The sequence below is a fragment of the Barbus barbus genome (assembly GCF_936440315.1).
Source record: "Barbus barbus genome assembly, chromosome: 16".
In the NCBI taxonomy this organism is placed as follows: Eukaryota; Metazoa; Chordata; class Actinopteri; order Cypriniformes; family Cyprinidae; genus Barbus; species Barbus barbus.
Window position 1 is genome coordinate 31,036,156 of NC_136744.1, and position 25,000 is coordinate 31,061,155.

At 33.9% G+C, this 25,000-nt stretch overlaps 1 protein-coding gene across 3 annotated transcripts in view; it reads right to left on the reverse strand.

Moving 5' to 3' along the window:
• Nucleotides 1-25,000, reverse strand: part of LOC306882778 (inositol polyphosphate-5-phosphatase A-like) — a 154,944-nt gene that overhangs the window by 60,698 nt on the left and 69,246 nt on the right. For all 3 annotated transcript variants that reach the window (XM_079437659.1, XM_079437660.1, XM_079437661.1), the window contains exons 5-8: nucleotides 14,275-14,338; nucleotides 12,735-12,838; nucleotides 4,407-4,459; nucleotides 1,739-1,858 (exon numbers count right to left, since the gene is read on the reverse strand). In XM_079437659.1, the coding sequence (XP_079293785.1) occupies nucleotides 1,739-1,858; nucleotides 4,407-4,459; nucleotides 12,735-12,838; nucleotides 14,275-14,338 (341 nt within the window). The remainder of the gene's footprint in view (nucleotides 1-1,738; nucleotides 1,859-4,406; nucleotides 4,460-12,734; nucleotides 12,839-14,274; nucleotides 14,339-25,000) is intronic.

Sequence of the window (25,000 nt, forward strand, 5' to 3'; positions counted from 1 at the left end):
TGAGATTTTAAGTTAATATGTGACTCTGGGGCACAAAACCAGTCATAAGGGTTCATTTATTTTTTTATTGAGACACCATCTGAAAGCCGAATAAATAATATTTCCATTGATGTATGGTTTGTTATGATTGGACAATATCTGTCTGAGATACAACTATTGGAAAATCTGGAATCTGAGGGAGCAAAAAAATCTAAATATTGAGAAAATCTCCTTTAAAGTTGTTCAAATGAAGTTCTTAGCAATGCATATTACTAATCAAAAATGAAGTTTTGATATATTTATGGTAGGAAATTCTCTAAATATCTTCATGGAACATGATCTTAATACCCTAATGATTTTTGTCATAAAAGAGAAATGTATAATTTTGATCCATACAATGTATTGATGGCTATTGCTACAGATATACCTGTGCTACTCATGACTGCTTTTGTGCTGCAGGGACACATATTTAAATTTTTTTTTAACAAAACATTCATATTATCACAGTTATTCGATCATTTTTAGTAATGCTTATTTTGATGGTTATTTATTTTATGGTTTCAATTAAATAAATAAAATAATAAAATAAATAAAAATTAATTAATATTAATGAGCTAAAATATTTTCTTGAAGTTTATCTTGAGTTTTTAAGTTAAGATTTCAATAATTAAATAATTTAACAATTCTCTGATATTGTTTAATGGTCACATGACATGCAGGTGAACAAATAAAACATTTAAACTTTTTAATAAATATTTTATTTTGATGGTTTTTACAAAAAATATCATTTAATTTATGATTTAATTAAAATAAATGTAAATTAAAATTAATTCATATCATATTAATTAGCTAAAATATTTTCTTTAAGTACCCTTTGATATTTTAAGTTATTATTTCAATAATTTAATAATTCTCAAACCCCTCTGTGCTTAAATATTTACTTGAAGTCCGGCTGAGATTTTAAGTTAATATTTCAATAGTATAACAAAACATGAGTACAGTTATTTGATCACTTTTAGATTTTTATATTTACAGTTTTTATTTAATAAAAATTAATTAATATTAAATGTCTAAAATATTTTCTTGAAGTATCCTTAAGTCAATATTTCAATAAATTAATAACAATTGTCACATGACATGCTACTACTAAAACGTTACATATTTTTAGTAAGTTTTATTTTTATGGTTTTTATTTTAAAATTACTTTATTTAAATTTGTATGATTTAATTAGAAGAAATGTAAATTAAATGAAAATGAAATAATATAATAATTCGCATAAATATTTTCTTATAGTACCCTTTCAGATTTATTATTATATTTAATAATAATTTAATGACCTGATATCAGTTAATGGTCACGACATACAGGTGAACTAATAACATTATCTAAAATCTTTTTAGTATAAGTTTTATTTTGATAGATTTTTCTAAAAATATTAAATTTTTACAGCATTATTTCAGATCACACACAAAACTTGGAAACATTATTTAATCAGAGGAAAACAAGTGCTGGGATGAAGTGTTTATGAGACGAATATAAATAAATGAGATGAAAATCTTCAATGTAAACAACAAGAAAGGTCTTTTTAAACTGTAAATCAGGGTAAATGATAGCGTAATAAACCGCTCTGGTCTCTGATTGGACAGAAAGCGAAGGCGTGAGTGGAAGAACATGATCTCTAAGCTGTAATTCACCAGCGCTTGATATGTTCTGCATGCATTTATTGAGAGTGAACATGCTTTAAGCAGATTGTCTGACCTGTCCAGAACGAAGCCCAGGGCTTTCTGCCGTGTTCCTGAGTAAACCGACGGACTCTTCTCCCACGCCACCAGGTTAGAGGCGTCGTGAAACAGGTGGATGTTCACCAGGTCAAAGGCACTGAGAGAGAGAAAACACATTTATATTATCAGCTGAGTTTCTCAATGCAACAGAGCACCGGCACAGTCACGGGTTCCAGTCCCAGTCAATGCATGAACTGATCACATGATGGATAAAAGCATCTGCAAAATGCAGGAATGTAAAACAGATACAACATAAAGCACCTGTGAAGTGTGTCAGGTGAAGGAAAAGCTTAAACAACACTTTCTATGAAGCCACAAGTGTAATATATTATGAATGCATTCATGCCGTGCAGCTGATTTATTAGCATGTACACAATAAATCACATGACCACTGCTGGTTTCATGGGTTAACCTGCATTTTACTCTGTAAATGTGCACAGGATGAAAAACAATGGAATGAAAAAGAATTCAAGCTTATTACTTTAGTGTGTTTTATTTTGACTGATTTTATTTTAATTTTAACAAATTTATTTAAAATTTGTTATACTTTTTAGTAAGTATTTTATTTATTTAATTTTTAATTATTTGATTTTAATTCATTTTTTTATTTCGTTTGCTTTTATTTTAAATTATTTATTTGACTTAAATTAGTTTTAAAAAATGTGTTTTTCCAATATTTGTCAGTATTTTATTTTAATTGCTTTTATTTTAATTAACTTAAGTTTATATTTTTGTTTTATTTATATTTTTGTTTTATTTTGATTTTAATTTATAATTTATATAATATAAATGCATATTTATATTTTATTAATTTATTTAAAAAATGTTATACTTTAGTGTTTTGTTTCGACTTAATTGTAAATTATTTTAATATTTTATTATTAGTATTTAATTAACAACCACACTTTCAGTATTTTTATTGTTTTTAATTTTAATTAAAAATCTGTTTATATTTGTTTTATTTTGATTTCTTGATTTAATATATAATTTATAAAATTATACAAATTATTTATATTTATATAAATTATATATTTATATATTTAAATATTTTGTAAGTTTTTTTATTTTAACATTATTATTATTATTTATTTTTTTAATTAAGTTTTCATGTCCTCGTTTGGGAAACCCTGCTGCGCTTCATCTGTGCTTACAAGTATTTACACAAAAATGGATGCAAATGAACACCTTCATAATGTATTATAATATTCTCAGGCTTCACAGAAAGTGTTTCACTGATTAATATGAACATGTCTATCAGTTTCTCTGCTCTATATATCAATAAAGCAGAGGTGAGCCGCTCAGATCAGAAGTGCTAAGGAAGCGTCTCAGTAATCAGGTTCGGCGGCGCGGCGCGGCTAAGCCTGTTATTCCTCCGTCACCTTTTCATTCCCTTCATCCGGTGTCAGACGCTCTTGTTCTCGTGCCGTTCTTCTATTGCATTATCCGCTCTCTCTCTCTCGGTCTGATCATGTCATCTGTCATATGTAAGCGCTCAGATAACGCGATTAGCTGTAATCTAATCCTGCGGTTCAGATGGGAGAAACTCGCTCAGAAGCGCGGTTAGTCCTTTAGCAGAGACTTTTATCCCAAGTGACTCGCGCCGACTTATTACAGCTTCACTTCTCCTCCGATCGAGACTCGAACCGGCAACCTGAGCGTTAGCAGCACAGAGCTCAACAGAGAACAGGAGCCAGACCTGCATCTAAAGCAGTGTAGCATGGACCGAAAGCATTTGAAGAATTATAGCTTATTTCAAGGGCTGAACCCCCTTCAACTAAAATATTTGCTTGTTTAAGTTAATATTTCAATAATTTACCACATGTTCAAGGTCCTCTGATGTCCGTTAATGGTCACATGGCATGCAAGTGAACCAAAAAACTATTTAATTTAGTTTAGTTTTAAAGTGTTTTATTTTGACTATTTTAAATTACTTATTTTAATTTAATTTATTAAAAGTATTTTTTGGTTTTGTTTTGATTGTTTATTTTAAAATACTTCATATTTTTAGTGTTTTATTTTGACTGCTTTTATTTTAAGTTATTCAATTTTATTTAAAAAAATATCTTTGTGTTTTATTTTAATTAAATTTTAAATTATTTTAATTTATTAAAAATACTTTGTTTTATTTTTGATTGCTGTCATTTTACATGATTTTATTTAAATAATAATTTTAAGTGTTTTATTATTTTCATTTTATTTAGCATTTATTTTAAGAAAGTTTAAAAAAGTTCATATTTTTGTGTTTTATATTGCTTTTATTTTAAATTATTGATTTTAATTTAAAAAAAATCATATTTTATAGTTTTTATTTTGCTCATTTAATTTGAAATAACTTGTATTATTTATCTAAAGTCAAAGAACAGAGCTGCAGAAAACATAACTGGCTGATGAAGCAGTTAAATCTTTTCTTCTGCTTTAGTTTGTGATGTTGTTAGCAGTGCACCTGTCTGAAAGGCTTGTTCTGGATGCGTACACCATGTCTGTTTCTAATAGTGGTAGTCCAGCCAAAATATCAGTTCTGTGCTCTTCTGCTTTATATGACAATGAAAGCAGTTTGTGATGTGATCAGCCAGTAACAGTGAGAACAGATGTGAACTCTCTCTGTAAGGCCGGATTGATCTGGTTTAGGACAGAGATGAACTCACCAGTCAGCCAGCGCCCATCGGGTTCGGATGAAGCCTTTTCTGGACCATTTACACTGCAGGACGAGAAAAACCATCAGTACAGAGACACACTCAAACCAAATCACATCCCTTCATTCATTTGAGCCGGCATAATTCAGTCATCAGACATTAGACGAAGAAGATGATTAACACTCAATGTGTTAAATGAGTTCTTAAATGACCGTAAAGAATTTGGAGAAAATCGGATGTGTGTCGGATCCGCGTCACGTGCATCAGGTTTTAAAGAGACAGCGCTGATTTTAAAGTGAAACCTGCTGAAGTCCGTTATTGATGTAAATTATTAATGTTCTAGAGGCTGATTAATTTTTGTAGCTTGAATAAAGATTAATCTGTATAGTACAAAAATACAAAATTAATAAAAATGTATCAAATTATTAAAAAGTAATACAATGAATATAAAATTAAACAAAATTAAATAAAAAATATATTAAATTAAACAAAACATGAAATTTAAATAAAACAAAAAATAAAATAAAACAACTCAAAAGGAGCAAAATGAGATCAGAGCTCACTTTAAGCCAGTAACAGTGTAAATCCACTTAACCCCAAGAACAAAGCTTGCAAAAACAAGTTTACAAATACTTTGTCATTGTTCTGAAATCAAACACAATGCTACCAAAGATGAAGAAAATGAGGTTTCTCATTCGGTCGGATTGAGAGACGGCGCTATTCTTCAGTTTCTGTCCGATCACATGACTCTCAACATTATTAAATGAGAGACAAATTGATGCTGTGAGTGTCCCGATTACCAAAGAAATAACCTCTCTCTCTCTCTGAGATCTCTAATGGGGAGTTAACTGCAGCGATGAATAAACTAATTACCGGCCGGGGGAAACATAATTACAAATTGACTAATTTTATTTAAAAACTCTGATGCAAATGAAAGGCCTGAGAGTGATTTGATTGCTCCTCACATCTTTCAGCCGGCATTAGGACAAGATTAACTGGATCAAATTCAATTTCATTTGCATACTTGAATTAATCTGCGGGCTACAGCGAGGCCGAGCGGATGATGGCAAGAACAGACGACTTCTCTGGAGAAAATCATCTCCATACCTTACAGCGTATAAACTAACAACAGTCCACAATACAAATATATACACACAAAACGTGAAGAAGCCTGAAGAAAACTACGTGTTTGGATTGAATTAGATGAAAAAATAAATTAATAAAAATAAAATAAAAAGCATTAAATTAAAATAATATAATATAGCAGTATTTTATTGCAATAAAATAAAATAAATTTAAGATAAAAAAATTAAAATAAGTTTAAATTAGACAAATTAAATTAAATTAAAAAAACAAATTAAAATAGTAAATAATACAATAAAATACTATATTAAAATAAAATACAAATAATAACAAAACAAAAAAATAAAACAGAACAAAGCTAAATCTAGACAGAAAACACAATATCTGCAGTCGGTGGACGGATCACTGTAATAAAAAAAACGATTGAATTAGACAATACAAAAATAAAATTAATTATATAATATTATAATAACAACATAAGTTAGTCAAAATTAAATAATTAAATGAAATTATATGATAAAATAAGAAAAAATAAATAAATAAATAAAATAAAATAATTTTATAATATTACATTATAGTAAAACAAGATTAAATTAATTTAAAAAATAATAATTTAAACTATGCTATTTTAAAGTAAGGTTAGACAAAATAAAATAAAATAAAAAACAAATTTAATCATAATAATAAAACTAAATAATACTATTATATTATAACAACATTAGATTAAATTAGATAAGATAAAATAAAATAAAACATTAAATTAAAATAATAAATAATACAATAAAAATGATACTACTAAAATAAAATAAAAAAATATTCCTGTAAATATGGACAGAAAACCCAAAATATCTTTAGCCGTTGGACAGGTCACTGCAATAAAATACGATTAAGCTAGATAAAATAAAATAAAATAAAATAAAATAAAACAACAAAAGTGAAGTATTCCTTTAACTGTGGGCAGAAAGCCCAGCCCGGGTCGGGTCGGGTCAGGAGCAGCTGTGTGCTGGAAAGGTCAGCGTTTGGGCAGAGACAGAGATGAACGCTCCTCAGAACGGCTCCACACATAATCTCATCTCCCATCCACCCTCATCACGGGTCAGACGCTGACCTTCAATAACAGCAGCTGAGTAATAACTAATAAACAGCAGCCGTGATTGATGAAGAGCAGCCGTCTGACTCAGATTACACAAGACAGCATGCTCTTCTGAGAGACATTTCACTCTGAAACAGAGAGCTTTCACATTCGATTCGGTTCAGGGGGCTGGAAGTGGATCACAATAATGTGAAAGGTTAAAATAACACAAATCAGACTGAACTGAGACCAACTCAGAGACAGTCTGCTCTCAGTCTGCTTCACTAGAAGTCTGGGCTGGAGGAAAAAAAATGTCATAATATTATGCAATATTATAAGCTGAATTATATTTATGAATAATAACAAAAAAAGACAAAATTACATCAAACAACAAAAAATAAAATATCTGAATAATATTAGAAAATATAAAAAAAATAGGACAAATACAAATGACATAATATTATAATAAAATAAAATTCAATTATTTAAAATAAAATAAAAACATTATTATTATTATTATTATAAAATAAGATTAGTAAAAATAAAATAAATTAAATAATATTATTATAAATAAAAAATAAAAAATAATAAAACACAATTATATTACATTATAACAAAACAAGATTAAATGAGTTACAATTAAAATAAAAGTTGTAAAATAATACTACATTATAATAAAAATATAAAATAAATTAGTCAAAATAAAGTAAAATAATATTTTAAAATAAAACAAGATAAAATAAGATTAGTAAAATAAAATAAATTATATTATTATAAAATAAGAAAAAAAAAACAAGAAAAAAAAATTATACAACATTACATTATAATAAAACAAGATTAAATTATTTCAAATAAAATAAAATTAAATCATGCAATTTTAAAATAAGGTTTGACCTTATTTTAAACCTTAAGATTAAATAAAATAAAATAAAATAAGATTAAATTTAAAATAAAATGAAATACAAAAAAAAAAAAGAATTAAAATAAATCAACTGTGCAAATGGAAAGAGGACTGAAACCTGTTCACAACTCAAAAAGTCCAAACGAGACCTGAGCTCACTTTAAATCCAGTGAGTCTGTAAATGTTGAGTTTAGCAGGTATTTTCTGTCGCTGCTCTGAAACCAAACACAACGCTGAGACACAGAGTCAGTCTTTTCTCACACTGATGATCATCAAATACACGGATCGACCGGATTAAACGCAGCAACACGACCGTTCACAAGCAGCGCCTGTTGTTCTGTGCACTTCTCTCTTATTCAGCGTTTCAATTAATATTGTGGCGCTGGCTGGAGCAGCACTTACAGACATAACTCACACAGGGGCCCTAAAGAGGAGACGGGTCACGCGCTCATTACACAGACCCAGAGAAGAGCAGCTTCTGTGGAGTCAAGGGTACAAACACACATTAATCACAGCTGCCTCCTCCTGATTGGCTGCCAGGGAATCCGCCAGCTGTCAATCAAGGGCGGAACGCAGGTGATGTCATCGAGGCGTTTGACAGACGGACGCTTTATTGATGAAGCAGCAGCTCGGGAAAACCGAGCGCTTAAGAGCAAGTCAAGAGCGTGAGGAACACAATACGTCGATATGTGCTCCAGATGTAAATATGTCTTCTATTTGTGACTATTCAAAGAAAAAAAACTACTTCCAACAGATCTCCATTAAAACAAATATGTCTGGAATATCTCTGCTCTCAAGCACTAGCATATGGAAATAACTTTTACTGTACCTCCGATTGCACTGCAAATACGTTGTTGTTTTTTTTGTCTTGTTTTCCAGTGAAAAAAAATATTAAAAACCTTGCTAATGTACTGTTAAGCTAACTGAGACTTGTTACAGCACTTGCATATTATTGCTCTTTTGTTGATTCTGATTGCTCCTATTGTCCTCTTTTGTAATTCGCTTTGGATAAAAGCATCTGCTAAATGACTACATGTAATGTAAATGTCAAAAAGGAAGAATTAATATTTAATTTTCTTTTTGCAGTGCATGCACCATTTAATGCATTTAATTTTCTGCATATACAGCACATATAAAATAATTTCACATTTTTAGCACTGTCTTTTACAATTTTATTTTATCCAATTTAATCATATTTGACTTATCCACCAGCTGCAGATATTTAGTGTTTTCTGTCCATATTTAAAGTGAACATTTTATTTTATTTTATTTCAGTCTCCAATAATTGTATCTTGATTTAAGGATGTTCAGATATTTGCACTTGAAAATGACATTTAATGCATTTTATTTGATCATTTTATTGTAATGACCCATCCATCAGCTGCAGACATGTTTTGTTTTGTTTTCAATCTTCATTTTGTATCTCAAGCAAATGTATCTTGAAGAAGCAGCACTGAATGCCATGACTTTATGAATTTAAGACTTTCTGCTCTGATTTAAGACCTTTTTAGGCTTTAATCTGTGGAACGGTGAATTAAGACTTTTTAAGACCCTCAGAAACCCTGATTAGAAAATGACAAGCTGATTGGTCAATAGAGCACAAAACTGATGAGCAAACTGTGTGAACCGAGACTGATTTTTCAGATCAAACATCAGTGCAGCGGTGTGATAACAGATCGCTAACAGCGCTAAAACACATGAGCAGCAGCTGAAGCGTCCAAACAGCGCTGTGTAATAGGACTGCTTTAGGGAGGCAGATGGATGGCGAATCCGGGCGGTTTCATCTACTAAAAGACGGCATAAATCACAGGATGAAGCCGAGGTTATCGCCAGCCTGCCCGCCTCATGAGAAACCTGCATTAAAGCATTAGTGAAATTAATTCATCTTTCATAAGAGGTTGGAGCCGTATCTGTGATCTACGATAACAAGCAATTTCTCACTACTGAGAAAGCCCTTGATAGACTACACAAATCTGCTGCTTTAAATGGCCGAACATTATGTGGAGTGCTGCTCTCGGGAGATTCATGAGCGCGTAAATCAATGCATCGCAAACTTTTCTCTTTCTGTTTTCTCTCTGCTCTGAAGGTGCGGCGCTTCTGTAAACGTCATTGTTTTCTCATCAGGAGGAAGCGTGTTATTTGTGGAAGCGCTGGAGATCGGTAGCGGCGCGTGAAAGGCCAGCACGCTGTTTTTGCATATATTTACGGGCCGCTGTTTGCCGGAGTGTGAGAGACGGATGGGAGGCACGGATCCAGCTGACACGTGCGCTTTATTAGTATATCAGCCCTACAGAACACAGATATGAAACACTGCCTGCAGTAAATCACACCGCTCAACCGGCACAGCCCCCACAAACTAACATGCTCCACATACAACTATATCAACCACACCAAAACTAGACGAAACCCAAACCAATAACCAAGTTCAATTACATTTAGGTACTAATCAACACTCAATAATCAATTATCAATGAGCTGTATAAAACAGTTAAGAAACCAAAGGAAAAAAAATAATTATATTGTGTTTAATTACAATAAATACACAATACTATTTACTATATATGTATATATAAATAAACTCACACATATACATATACATATATACATATATATACATACATATATATATATATATATATATATATATATATATATATATATATATATATATATATATATATATATATATATATATATATATACACACTATTGATGCACCACAATTATTTCATATAAAAAATAAAATTAAAGTTTTGATTTAGTCGATAACGGAAACCAGAAACAAGACTTATTTAATAGTTAATTCATTAATCACATTTATTTAATAATCAGCACTCAATTGAACTGTATAAAAACATTTAACCCTAAAATTGACCAAATTTGAATGCTTTTAATATCAAAACAAAGCATGCATCTTATTGCAATTATTGGATGGCAGGTGCTACAAATTAAAAACAGAAAACAGCACAAATGAAGATCGATTCAAAATCAGAAAAATAAAATAGAAAATAGAAAAATGTATGGAATTTGTGTGAATAAAAATGAATTACTCCAATATTCCATTAATTTGCATGCTTCAAACATCTTGAAAGCCGATATAATGCAGATATATATGCACTAAATATGCTTAAGTGACAGTAAAAACTGCTGAAATGAAATTCAAAGGCCCCCATTAATGGATATTTCATCTAGTGTTTCAGCGATAATTATGACAAAGCTGCTTGTTTTCTGAGAGAGACTGGGAGAGCCGATATATTAATTACCCACAAGTCAGTTTGTGATTGCAGAAGTTTTAAGCGCTGTATGTTAAATAAAACTAATAATTAAGGAGACCGAAATTACTTTGAATTATTATTCATTTAAAGGGGTCATGACATGAGAAATCAAATTTGCCTTGATTTGTTGGCACGTAAGAGGTCTTTGTACCATTAAAGACGTCCTCCTCATTATAAACAAAGCATTTATTTAATCAAGCTCCAGAAACGTCTCGTTCGGATCTGAGGTGCATGATGATGTCACAATGATGAGGCGCAAACATTTGCATAAACATGGCGTCCCGGATCGTTTTGTTATCGAGGCACAGTGTCATGGAGAGTCACAAAGAAACATTAGTTGAAAGATGAAGCGGAGCAAGATCTGACTGCAGCTGCATCACAAACCGGAAGTAAAGGATTTCATAATGCTTCGCCTGGAAATGACCGGTTTATTTTGATTATGTTGTCAACATGCAATAGCGAGGGGCATTGATGCTGTTTCCTATGCAGTGATGTTAGCCAATCAGAACAGAGGCCGATTACTGAGAAGCCTTAAGGACCCGCCTCTTAAAAACAGCTCGTTTTAGACAGAGGCTCAGAAGGAGGGTTGAAAATAATCATTTTCCCACATATTTATTTGTTGTTTTTTTTGTGCAAAAAACTTTATTAACATTATACAATAAGTAAATCTCAAGGAACATATTATCCATATCATGACCCCTTTAAATACATAATTTTTATTTTATATGTTATGTTACTTATTACTTAAATTATTTAAATGAACAATACTGTGAACCAAATTAAGCAGGGATGCCATATTCAGGGCTGTAATGATTTAAGATTGAATCAGTCAAGTGCTCATGCTCTCAATCTGAGAAAATGTGTCCCTGCAGCACAAAAGCAGTCATCAGTAGCACAGGTATATTTGTAGCAATAGCCAACAATACATTGTATGGATCAAAATTATCAATTTCTCTTTTATGCCAAAAATCATTAGGATATTAAGATCATGTTCCATGAAGATATTTAGTACATTTCCTACCGTAAATATATCAAAACTTCATTTTTGATTAGTAATATGCAATGCTAAGAACTTCATTTGAACAACTTTAAAGGAGATTTTCTCAATATTTAGATTTTTTTGCATCCTCAGATTCCAGATTTTCTAATAGTTGTATCTCAGATAAATATTGTCCGATCATAACAAACCATACATCAATGGAAAGATTATTTATTCAGATGATGCATAAATCTATTGACCCTTATGACTGGTTTTGTGCTCCAGGGTCACAAATGTGACTGAAGTAGGCCTGTCACAATAACAACTTTTTATTGTGTGATATATTGCCCCAGAAATAATTGTGATAAGTGATATTATTGTCATTTTAAGACCATTTTATGCCACTGAATATATAATCATAATTTAACAGCATAATAATGCAAGAAGGCCTAGACACTGACAACAAAGAATATTTAGATCATAGAAATTAAATTAAGTATCAAAATATTAGATACCTTAAAAAAATTAAATAAATAGTAAATAAACATTTTCTAACAAAGTGAAAAGTAAAAAGAAAAATGCACAAAGAACTTGTTTGGAGATTTTTCCCTGACCTTCTTTTCTCTGTAAATTAAGAGTGCACACTATTGCTGAAAAACAGTCACTGCTTAGCCGTCAGATGTCTGCATGCACAAAGGCACAGATCCCTAACTATGGCCATATCTGCAGATGAAACGCTTTTTATAGAAGCATTTTATTAAATCTGATCTACCAGCTCAAGACTACAGCACGTTATGTACGAGAAGCTGCAAAAGACACAGGAGCACGTGGAATGCAAAAAAACATGGCGACATTACTTTTTATGTAAATATAATGGGCAATATTTTGCGTCACCAAAAATTATTGAGGTCATGTACATGTATTGTGCGATAAGTCGATATATTGATTATTGCAACAGGCCCAGACTGAATCATCTCTGATGTTATTGTACACAACACTCTCACGATGAAGTATGAAGGAGCAGACGCACCTCAGGAAAATAGTCTTGAGGAAACTTCTCCTTCTCCAGCGTGGCTGTGTTTGGCAGAGCGTCCGAACACACCTCCTTACCAACCAGCTTCCTGAACTTCTTGGCTGTGAGGAGGAATAAAACCACACTGATTAACATGCTAACATGTTCAGAGACTCTTATTAGAGTACGAGAGATCAGGGCAACTGCGCCACCTACTGCTCACACACACAAACAAACCAGAATTTACTTTTGAGTTTTTGTGTAATTCTCATGACACCGAAAGATGATCACCATTACAAAACTCTAGTCTTTAAGTATAAAAATTATATATTTTTTACATTTAAATCAGCATAATTTAAACAAATATAAAGCCAAAAGGAAAAAGAAAAAATTGCTTAAATGCATTCAAATTATTAAAAAAACTATTTTAAGGTAATAAAAATATATACATATTTATTTATTCATTTGTTTGTTTTTATTTATTTATTTGTATTATTTTATTTTAACTACATTAAATCTCATGGCTTTAATGCATCTAGATGCATTACTTGAATTTACTTTTGAGTTTGTGTGTAATTTTCATGACACTGAAAGATGATCACCATTACAAAAATATAGTCTTTAAGTATAAAAAATTATGAAAAATTACATATACATTATACAAAACATAAATTATACATTTATGAGCATAATTTAAACAAATACAAAACCAAAAGGAAAAAGAAAAAAAAGTGCTTAAATGCATTCAAATTATAAAAAATAAATAAAAATAATATTAAGGTAATAAAAAATATACATGTTATATATTTTATTTATTTGTTTGTTTATTTTATTTTACTTTTTTTTTAACTACATAAAATCTCATGGCTATAATGCATCTGGATTTCTCAAAATTTACTTTTGAGTTTTTGTGTGATTACCACCATAATAATCTTTACTAAAATAATTTTTTCCCTTTATATCAGCATAAATTAATTACTCAAATAAATCAGTATAAATTAATCAATTACTAACATGTTTAAATACTTTCTTTTTTTGTGGAAATGCACTTCGGTGTAAAAAACAATGTCACACTGGAAAACACTTTCACTGTTCTTTTTCTTGAAACATGTTCTTATTTTTCTGTCTCGTGGTTTTGCGGTGAAATATGATTCATTCAGGTTTTGTCCCCACATGATGAGTTTGATGGAGAGCGTGATTACGGCCATCATGTGAGAGATATCGTGGTCTTTAAGAGCTCCGGGTTTGAGCGGGGCTGAAGGGTCCGGCGGGGGCTAATGCTCACACCGCTGTAATGGGAGTGGCTTTAATTAGTGTGACCGTCGGGACACGCAACCTCTGACCCCTACCGCTGATGAGGTCACCGCTAACTGTCCAATAGCTTGAGTGCACTATTACCAGAGGCTGAAATCTCATGAATTAAATCCTAATATTAATAAGCATTACTGTTTCCTATCGGTAACTCCATTTTAGCATGTTTTATGGCTTCTGAAACAACCTTGACCGCGCTTGGATCTGATGGGATTGATGACAGGCCGTATTAAAGGGACACACGCACCTTTGAAATCAAACTGCTGGATGTTTTTCAAGGATTCGTGGATTAAGTAGCAACATCCTAGAGCCTGAAAGACAAAGATAGAGAAATTACTCAACATAGAAACTCAAGTGCGTTTTCTTCAAGTTTCTGTCATCTTCTGGTCTGCAGATGTGCATCTGTGGGATTTCTTCACCTGTTTTGTGAAAATTGGGGTTGGCCGATATATCGGCATTTGTATTATCGGTTTGGCTGATATAACGGAAACATTATTTTAAAAATATATTTTATTTCAGAAATTGTTATGCATGTGTTTTTACTGTTTTTAAATCAAATATTGTGATACCATATATATCGACTTTATATCAGCCATCAGCCGCCAAGATATCGGTCTTTAAAAAAATCCATATCAGCTGACCAATATTTAGTCATGTAGAAAATACCTCTAAATATCTCCAATAATCTATTTTGAAATAGATTTAATTTCAGCAACTGTTTTGCATGTGTTTTTACTATTTTTTTAATTAAATATTGAGATATTATATATGTATCGTCCATCATGTGCCAAGATATCGGCCATCAAAAAATACATATTGGTCGACCACTACTTATTAAAATACCAAATACATCTAAACACATCATATTGAATCTGTTTTGATAAAATTTCAGCAATTGTTATGCAAACCTTTTTTACTATTTTTAAATGGCATATCATAAAGGAATCATGTATGTATATACATGACAAAAATACATTAAAAAATGCGTTTTGAAATTGATTTAATTTCAGCAAATGTTATGCATGTGTTTTTTTTTTTTATTAAATATTTTGATCTCATATATCGGCTTTATACTGGCTATCGGCCGCCAAGATATCGGCAACAAAAAAACCCAGATCAGTCAACCACTACTTAGTAAACTATCAAAAATGCATCTAAATACATCTAATTAAATATATTTTAAAATAGATTTAATTTCAGCAAATATTATGCATGTGTTTGAATTTTTTTTTTAATTAAATATTGTGATATATATATCAGCTTTGTATCGGCCATCGGCCGCCAGGATATCGGCAACAAAAAACCCATATTGGTCGACCACTACTTTGTAAAGTACTAAATGCATCTAAATACATCATATTAAATCTATTTTGATTTAATTTCAGAAATGATGTATGTGTTTTTACAATTTTTTTATTCAATATTTTGATGTCATATATCGGCTGCCAAGATATCACCATTAAAAAAAAAAATTTTCGGTCAAGCACTACTTAGTAAAGTAGCAAATACATTTAAAACCAGTTGAAATAAGCACTTTTATTACTGTCGGGTCAATAATGCATCATTGTAGTGAGATTTCTCAGCAGATACGGTTCACAGAATATCAAGTGACGTCAGTCGTGATTCATAAGTTCATGTGTTTATGTAAAACCCAACACCACAAAAGAGCACAAACTTGCTCTTGTGAATATGAAGGAAAAGCCTCTTTTCTTATGTAACGAGTTCACGGCGCTCAAATATAACATGTAAATTATAGCCAGAGCCGATTCTGTCAAAGCGCTCGATCTGAGCCGCTCAAAGCAGCACAGTCAGAGTTTAGCATGACCAAAGATTTACTTCAATAGGATTATATTCTTAATTTTTACTGAACAATCAGACGGTTTCTGTATCTGTCGACGGCCCAAACAAACGGAGCCCGCGGGCGTAAGGCGCCGGGGATTTGATGCGGTTCACAGTTCACTAACTGCTTTTCTGAGGGGCTTTTGCACCTCCAGTCCTCAAGTTGGCCTAAAAAGAGCAAAACCTGCTTCCTGTCCGCTCGGGGCTCAATGCAGCGGCCCAAAACTGCGGGCTAAAGCTCTCAATAGTGTCTAAAGACGCGGAGAGACGCTCAGGAGTCATGGGAGACGGACGTCCCGGCATCAGCGAATACAAGCGCTCAGAGAATACAGTTAGGAAGCAAGAAAAGAGCACAATAGAACTGGTTAGAGACGGACTGAATGGCCATCTGACGCTCTCAGGTTCTCTCTGCTTCACTGATCTTCACACATATGCAAGATCTGAGTCCAAAATCAACACTCGCCAAGATCCGACCGACAGTTAAAAAACTGGTTTGGCGAGTAAACGGGTTACGTGCCAGTTGGCTGGTGACTTTATTAGGAACTGCAAGAGAAACTCTGAGTCTCTTCTGATCACCAAGTCTGCATTTATTTGATCAAAAATACAGTAAAAATTGAAAGAAATCTTTTGTAACATTGTAAATGTTTTTACTGTCACTTTTCATCAATTTAATGCATCCTTGATAAGAATGGATTTAATTTACTTAATTACCCCAAACTTTTAAACGGTAATGAATCGCGGTTTCCACAAACACAACATCTACAAATAATTGGACAGCAAATATAATCACTTTATGAGGGACTAGCCAAATATATATATATATATATATATATATATATATATATATATATATATATATATATATATATATATATATATATATATATATATATATATATATATATATATATATATATATATGTCAATAATGCATAATAATGCAAAAAATTCATCTCCTACTGAAGTTTGGCTGCTGCTGTAAACTTTTAAGTATAATGAAATCTGCTGTGCAAGTCAAACTTCAATTATATTAAACTAATGGAAAAAATTTTGCTAAATCTTGTATAACTTAAAAAATGAAATCAATTTGGGTTAAACTTGACTGAGTAAATAAAATAAAAACATTTGTTGACTTGACTTACTGATCATATCTTATATATATATATATATATATATATATATATATATATATATATATATATATATATATATATATATATATATATATATATATATATATATATATATATATATGGGTACATTTTTTCCATTAGTTTAATATAATTGAAGCTTGACTTGCACAGCAGATTTCATTATACTTAAAAGTTTACAGCAGCAGCCAAACTTCAGTTTTTAAGTAGAAGTAGGAAATTAATTTTTTGCATTATTATGCATTATTGACAGATATACCTGCATTTGATTTAAACTCAACTGATATAAATGGGTGTTTTTTGGGTCAGACATGCACTCATAAAGAGTGAAATCCAGTTCCAGAGAGCAAACACCTGTCCTAAATAAAGTTCTTTAGTGTGTCTGTGAATGAGGAAGATGCTGCTGATGAAGATGATGGTGGTGGACTGGCACTGAAGGACTGTGGGCACAGAAGCCCTCCTGCATTATTTATGAGCGCCGCGTGGCTCATCTTGAGATTAAACATTTGCTGATTTGTCAAAAGCACAAACAGAAGGTCCCGCTCACCCCAGCGTTCACATTTAATTGATGAGAACATTCCCGGCGCGACCCGGCGGCCCAGCGAGGAGAGGAAGAGAGAGACGGCGATGAAGGTCAGTTTCCAGGAGGCTTCTGTTTATTTTTGTTTGCTTTAGTTTATGTGCTGTTTCACCTCAAACTGAGACTGAGACCATTCCACAAACCAACTGTATGAAACAGCAGAAGATCAATAAAAAACACATTCATTCACCAAACAACTCCATTCAGAAGAGCCACATTACACCTGCTCTCACACAACACTGAAGAACGAAGAAACGCAGCAGGGATAACAGGAATAAAGACATGGCAAACAGTCATGGGTAGTTGAGAATCTAACTAACATTAACCGTTATTCTGTCTGGTTTTACCTACATGACGTCACAATGGTTGAATAGTTGAAGACAGAGCTTTCTATGTTCTTTTTACTAGTCAGAAACTCACAATTCCTGTAGTGTCATGAACACATCAATATCTGTGCATTTCTTTTAACATACATCAAGTGATGCTTCTGGAGAGAAATACAGTCAGGTCCATAAATATTGGGACATCGACACAATTCTAACATTTTTGGCTCTATACACCACCACAATGGATTTCAAATGAAACGAACAAGATGTGCTTTAACTGCAGACTGTCAGCTTTAATTTGAGGGTATTTACATCCAAATCAGGTGAACGGTGTAGGAATTACAACAGTTTGCATATGTGCCTCCCACTTGTTAAGGGACCAAAAGTAATGGGACAATTGGCTTCTCCGCTGTTCCATGGCCAGGTGTGTGTTATTCCCTCATTATCCCAATTACAATGAGCAGATAAAAGGTCCAGAGTTCATTTCAAGTGTGCTATTTGCATTTGGAATCTGTTGCTGTCAAGATGAGATCCAAAGAGCTGTCACTATCAGTGAAGCAAGCCATCATTAGGCTGAAAAAACAAAACAAACCCATCAGAGAGATAGCAAAAACATTAGGCGTGGCCAAAACAACTGTTTGGAACATTCTTAAAAAGAAGGAACGCACCGGTGAGCTCAGCAACACCAAAAGACCCGGAAGACCACGGAAAACAACTGTGGTGGATGACCGAAGAATTCTTTCCCTGGTGAAGAAAACACCCTTCACAACAGTTGGCCAGATCAAGAACACTCTCCAGGAGGTAGGTGTATGTGTGTCAAAGTCAACAATCAAGAGAAGACTTCACCAGAGTGAATACAGAGGGTTCACCACAAGATGTAAACCATTGGTGAGCCTCAAAAACAGGAAGGCCAGATTAGAGTTTGCCAAACGACATCTAAAAAAGCCTTCACAGTTCTGGAACAACATCCTATGGACAGATGAGACCAATATCAGCTTGTACCAGAGTGATGGGAAGAGAAGAGTATGGAGAAGGAAAGGAACTGCTCATGATCCTAAGCATACCACCTCATCAGTGAAGCATGGTGGTGGTAGTGTCATGGCGTGGCATGTATGGCTGCCAGTGGAACTGGTTCTCTTGTATTTATTGATGCTGTGACTGCTGACAAAAGCAGCGGGATGAATTCTGAAGTGTTTCGGGCAATATTATCTGCTCATATTCAGCCAAATGCTTCAGAACACACTGGACGGCGCTACACAGTGCAGATGGACAATGACCCAAAGCATACTGCAAAAGCAACCAAAGAGTTTTTGAAGGGAAAGAAGGGGACTGTTATGCAATGGCCAAGTCAATCACCTGACCTGAATCCGATTGAGCATGCATTTCACTTGCTGAAGACAAAACTGAAGGGAAAATGCCCCAAGAACAAGCAGGAACTGAAGACGGTTGCAGTAGAGGCCTGGCAGAGCATCACCAGGGATGAAACCCAGCGTCTGGTGATGTCTATGCGTTCCAGACTTCAGGCTGTAATTGACTGCAAAGGATTTGCAACCAAGTATTGCACTGTTGCGTCCTCTAAAGTCAAAAATATGGGTGTTATATTAGACAGCAACTTGTCCTTTGAAAATCATATTTCCCATGTTACAAAAACAGCATTCTTCCATCTCAGGAACATTGCTAAGCTTCGAAGCATGCTACCCGTTTCTGATGCAGAAAAGCTAGTTCATGCATTCATGACCTCTAGACTGGACTATTGTAATGCACTGCTAGCTGGTTGTCCTGCATCTTCAATAAACAAGCTACAGATAGTCCAGAATGCAGCGGCTAGAGTTCTTACCAGGTCAAGAAAATATGATCATATTACCCCAATTTTACAGTCTCTGCACTGGCTACCTATTCAGTTCCGTATCATTTACAAAATATTATTACTTGCCTATAAGGCCCTAAATGGTTTAGCTCCTGCGTACCTAACTTGTCTTCTACCACGCATAACTGCCAAATGACTAAATGTATAATCCAACCCGCTCTCTAAGGTCGCAAAACTCTGGACTTTTGGTAGTACCTAGGATAGCAAAGTCCACTAAAGGAGGTAGAGCTTTTTCACATTTGGCTCCCAAACTCTGGAAGAGCCTTCCTGATAACGTTCAGGGTTCAGACACACTCTCTCTGTTTAAATCTAGATTAAAGACACATCTCTTTAGCCAAGCATTCACATAATGCATTTTATAATCTTGTACTGCAGTTATATATGATCAGACGTACATTATTATTATTCTTTAGCTTGGGCTGAACAATTTATTTTTGCTTAGATGGAACAGCAGCTACGCTAATTATGTCTCTACTTGTCTCTCCGTTTCTGCCACGGGATTAACATCCCGTGGTAGCCAGGAATTACAGAACTTCAGTCTGGATCTAACCATTACATGATCTAACCATTACATGGGAAGTCGTGGCCTAATGGTTAGAGAGTTGGACTCGTGATCCAAAGGTTGTGGGTTCGAGTCTCGGGCCGGCAAGAATTGTAGGTGGGGGGAGCGAATGTCCAGCGCTCTCTCCACCCTCAATACCACGACTGAGGTGCCCTTGAGCAAGACACCGAACCCCCAACTGCTCCCCGGGCGCCGCAGCATAAATGGCTGCCCACTGCTCCGGGTGTATGTTCACGGTGTGTGTGTGTGTTCACTGCTGTGTGTGTGTGTGTTCACTGCTGTGTGTGTGCACGTTGGATGGGTTAAATGCAGAGCACGAATTCCGAGTATGGGTCACCATACTTGGCTGAATGTCACTTCACTATTCACACTATCACTATTCACTATGATCTGAGATGACCAAACACCTGAGATGGAGGATCAGCGCCGGGAGATGACGTATGTGTCCCTGATCATAGGCAGAGGCCAGACACCTGGATGAACGCCAGAGACAGATTTTTCCGATGGCTGTCTAACCCGCCACTTAGACAGCCATCGGAAAAGACCACTGGAACCAGCTGAGCCCATTCAATCTGACTTGCTGCAGTTTGGAACTGAACTGCTGGTTTGTTTGGCCAGAGGAGAACTGGCCCCCCGACTGAGCCTGGTTTCTCCCAAGGTTTTTTCTCCATTCTGTCACCGATGGAGTTTTGGTTCCTTGCCGCTGTCGCCTCTGGCTTGCTTAGTTGGGGACACTTCATTTCCAGCGATATCGTCGACCTGATTGCAAAGACACTATTTAAACTTATTGACACATTATTTTCCTTTTTTGATATTGTGCAGTGCTTTGAGACAATTTGCATTGTAAAAAGCGCTATATAAATAAAGGTGACTTGACTTGACTTGACTATTAAAAAGTGAAAGTTTGATTTATGATTATTATTCTGTCCCATTACTTTTGGTCCCTTAACAAGTGGGAGGCACATATGCAAACTGTTGTAATTCCTACACCGTTCACCTGATTTGGATGTAAATACCCTCAAATTAAAGCTGACAGTCTGCAGTTAAAGCACATCTTGTTCGTTTCATTTGAAATCCATTGTGGTGGTGTATAGAGACAAAAATGTTAGAATTGTGTCGATGTCCCAATATTTATGGACCTGACTGTATATATTCTACTTTCTACTTTACTTTACTTTGTTTTTACTAATTCCGATAAGTCATGAACGCACCAATAACCTATGCAAGCAGGGTTATTATAGTTAACTAAAAAAAAAAAAACCTTGTCAATGTAAAAAAAAAAAAATATTTCAGCTAGTTTGCCAAGGCAACATTTCTCATTTGAATTTATTTTAACTTTATGTACTAAAATAGCTAAAACAAAAATGAATACAAATTATATAGACTATATATATTTTAAATACATATACATATAAATATATATACACACACACACACACATATATATATAGTTGTTATTATATTGTTATTTCAATTAAGATTAAATAAGGGTATTTCTGAACGTTCTATTGCATTTGAATAACATTGAATAATGATCCATTAACATTTTAATCGCCCAAAGCTTATTGATGTACATTAAAATATGAACTATATGAAAATGTGACTCGACGGATCATAGCATAATTTCTCTGATCTGTTGAGCATTATGAAAGTTATGACCAGTGTTTGCTGTACTTCTTCAGATAATCACAGCACCTCATAATAAACCATACATAGGAGCCCCACAGGGCTGTGTCCTGAGTCCCCTGCTCTACTCTCTCTACACGCATGACAGCGTGTCCTCTCACAGCTCCACATCTATTGTCAAATTCGCTGATGATACTGTGGTTCTGGGCCTCATCTCCAACAACGATGAGTCCGCATACTTGGATGAGGTAGAGAGACTCACATCATGGTGCCAGGACAACTGTCTCTGTCTGAATGTGAGCAAAACTAAAGAGCTGATCATGGACTTTAGGAAGAGATAGCAGCAGCCCTACACTCCTCTTATGATCAGTGGGACCCCTGTGGAGAGGGTGAGCAGCTTCAAGTACCTCGGTGTAAACATCTCCGAGAACCTGACTTGGACTACACACATCCAAACACAGGTTAAGAAAGCCAGGCAAAGACTGTACCATCTGCGACAGCTGAGGAAATTCAGGGTCTCACCAGCAATCCTGAAAACTTTCTATTCAGGGACCATAGAAAGTGTATTGACTCAGTGCATCTCAGTGTGGTATGGAAACAGCTCCAATCAGGACTGCAAAGCACTACAGAGAGTTGTGCGCTTAGCTGAGCGCATCTCAGGGTCTGCTTTCCCCTCTTTGCAGGACATCTACCTCAAACGCTGCAAAAGTACAGCTGTTAAAATCATCAAGGACTCTAGTCACCCTGGTAACCATCTATTCACTTTGCTTCCATCTGGTAAGCGCTTCCGTAGCCTGATGGCAAAAACTGAGAGACTTAGGAGGAGCTTCTTCCCCCAGGCCATCAGGCTCCTAAACTCTAACTCTGTGTCATAACATCACTTGACTCCATGTAATATCACCATATCAATAAGCTATTCATAATTTTTCTCTACCTCATATTGCTGCTATTCAAATACCCTGTACAACTTTTTTGCACATTATTTTTGCACATTCCTCTTATTACTATTTAAGTCAACAACATACTGACCTGCACATTTATATTTATATTTTTTATCTTATCTTATCTTTTATTTTATTTTTTCTACTTTTCTTCTCTTAATATTTGTATACTTTATAATGGCACTGTCCTTGGAGTGGACCTGACCTACATTTCACTGCTGGTTATACTCTGTATAATTGTGTATGTGACAAATAAAACTCTTGAATCTTGAATCTTGAATAAACACAGGCATCATAATCATAGATATCATCATAATAATTCCAAACACAAGCTCTAATGAATATGTAACGTCAGAGTTCAAGCCGGCCTCCTCCTGAGCTCTTCATGAAGAAGCTATTATATTAGCGGCCCGCAATTAATCCATTTGTCCTGCGCAGTGACAGACTCCAAATATTAATTGGAGCCGGACGGCGCTGACAGGAAACTCTTATCTTTTAAGCGGTGCTTTACAATGGCCAGTGTCAAGCGTATGTTTGTCACGTCCAGCGTTATTGATTACCTGTCAGATTCACTCCAAATAATTAAAAGTGTATTTTACATATTTATAAAGCGGACTGTCACGGGCGCTACTTAATTTTCCATTAGTAAAATGCACTCTGTTAAGTGCGTGGTGCAGGCCGGACGAGGAAATGAGTAATTGCTGTAATTGCAGACAGAAAGACAATAAGCCAGCCATAAAGGCGGATTTTATTGGCTGCTCTGACAGCGAAGGTCTCTAACCCGGGTTTGGACCAGACCGAACAGAACCAGGACGATACGAAGAGTGCAGCGACTGCAGGCAAACAACAACATCCTCCACACAGGGTTATTATAACTAAAATAAAAATAAAAAAACTGAAACTGAAATAACAGTATAAATAATAATATCAAAATATATATATTTAAAAAACTGTTGTTTAAATTTAATACTAATATTTTTAAAAACCAAAAAACATTTAAAAAAAACCAATATTTTTGTAATAAAATTATGTTTTTTACAAAAAAAATTAAATAAATCTATCCATCTAAAATTATATATATATATATATATATATATATATATATATATATATATAGGTATTTTTTTAATGTTTATAAAAAATGCACAAATAACAAATTTTAACTGAAATTGTGAAAACAGAAAAAATCTAAATAAAAATGAATAAAAAAAGGGCTTCAATTCAGCTAGATTTTAGCATCTAATTTTTGTATAGTTTAAATTTACGTACTAAAGCAACTACATCTAATAAATTAAAAATGAATCAAAACAATGCACACGTATATTTTTTAAAGAAAAATATAAAGATAAAATCTAAGTCAAAATAATCCAAATCTGTAATAGAACTAACAGCTATAAAATAAATAAATCAAACATCCTGCATGAATATTTACTGCGGTCTTTAGTCAAAAGCCAGTTTTCCTGTACGATCTGCAGTAAGACTACATGAAGCACAAGGAAGCCATGAATCACCTTCAACATTTGCACTGAAATAACATCATCGCTCGAGTAAAGCGCTGCTGAAGGCCTTCAGACGAGACACGGGCTGAGCTCCGCGGCACGAATCCACTGACCTTTCATGGATTTTTTGCGGTGGCTTTGAAAAATGAGCCATAAAGCAAACATAAAAGTGGTCATTTTTCCACAGCGGTCAGACCTTGATTCCTGTGAGAGTGTGACCAGCGTGTGAGGATGAGCCACCAGACGCTCATCATGTGTGAAGGGAGTCGTCGCACGTGTACGTGTGTGTGTGTGCGTGTGTGCGTGCGAGTGTGTGTGTCGAGTGTGTGTGTCGAGTACAGTGCTTCACATCCAGACCCACCGATTTCACAAGTGAAGATGCCACATCTAGCAGATATTCTTTATAAACTTCTTATAAAATTCTTTATAAATCAAACACATCACATGATGAAAATAAAGGAACAGACTTGGTGAAAAATAAAAGAACAGATTGTATGCTATTCATAACTGAAGTAAGACTGTCTTTAAAATGCGTTTCTGAATTTGAACTGAGGCTGCAAACAGGATGCAGAATTAACTCAA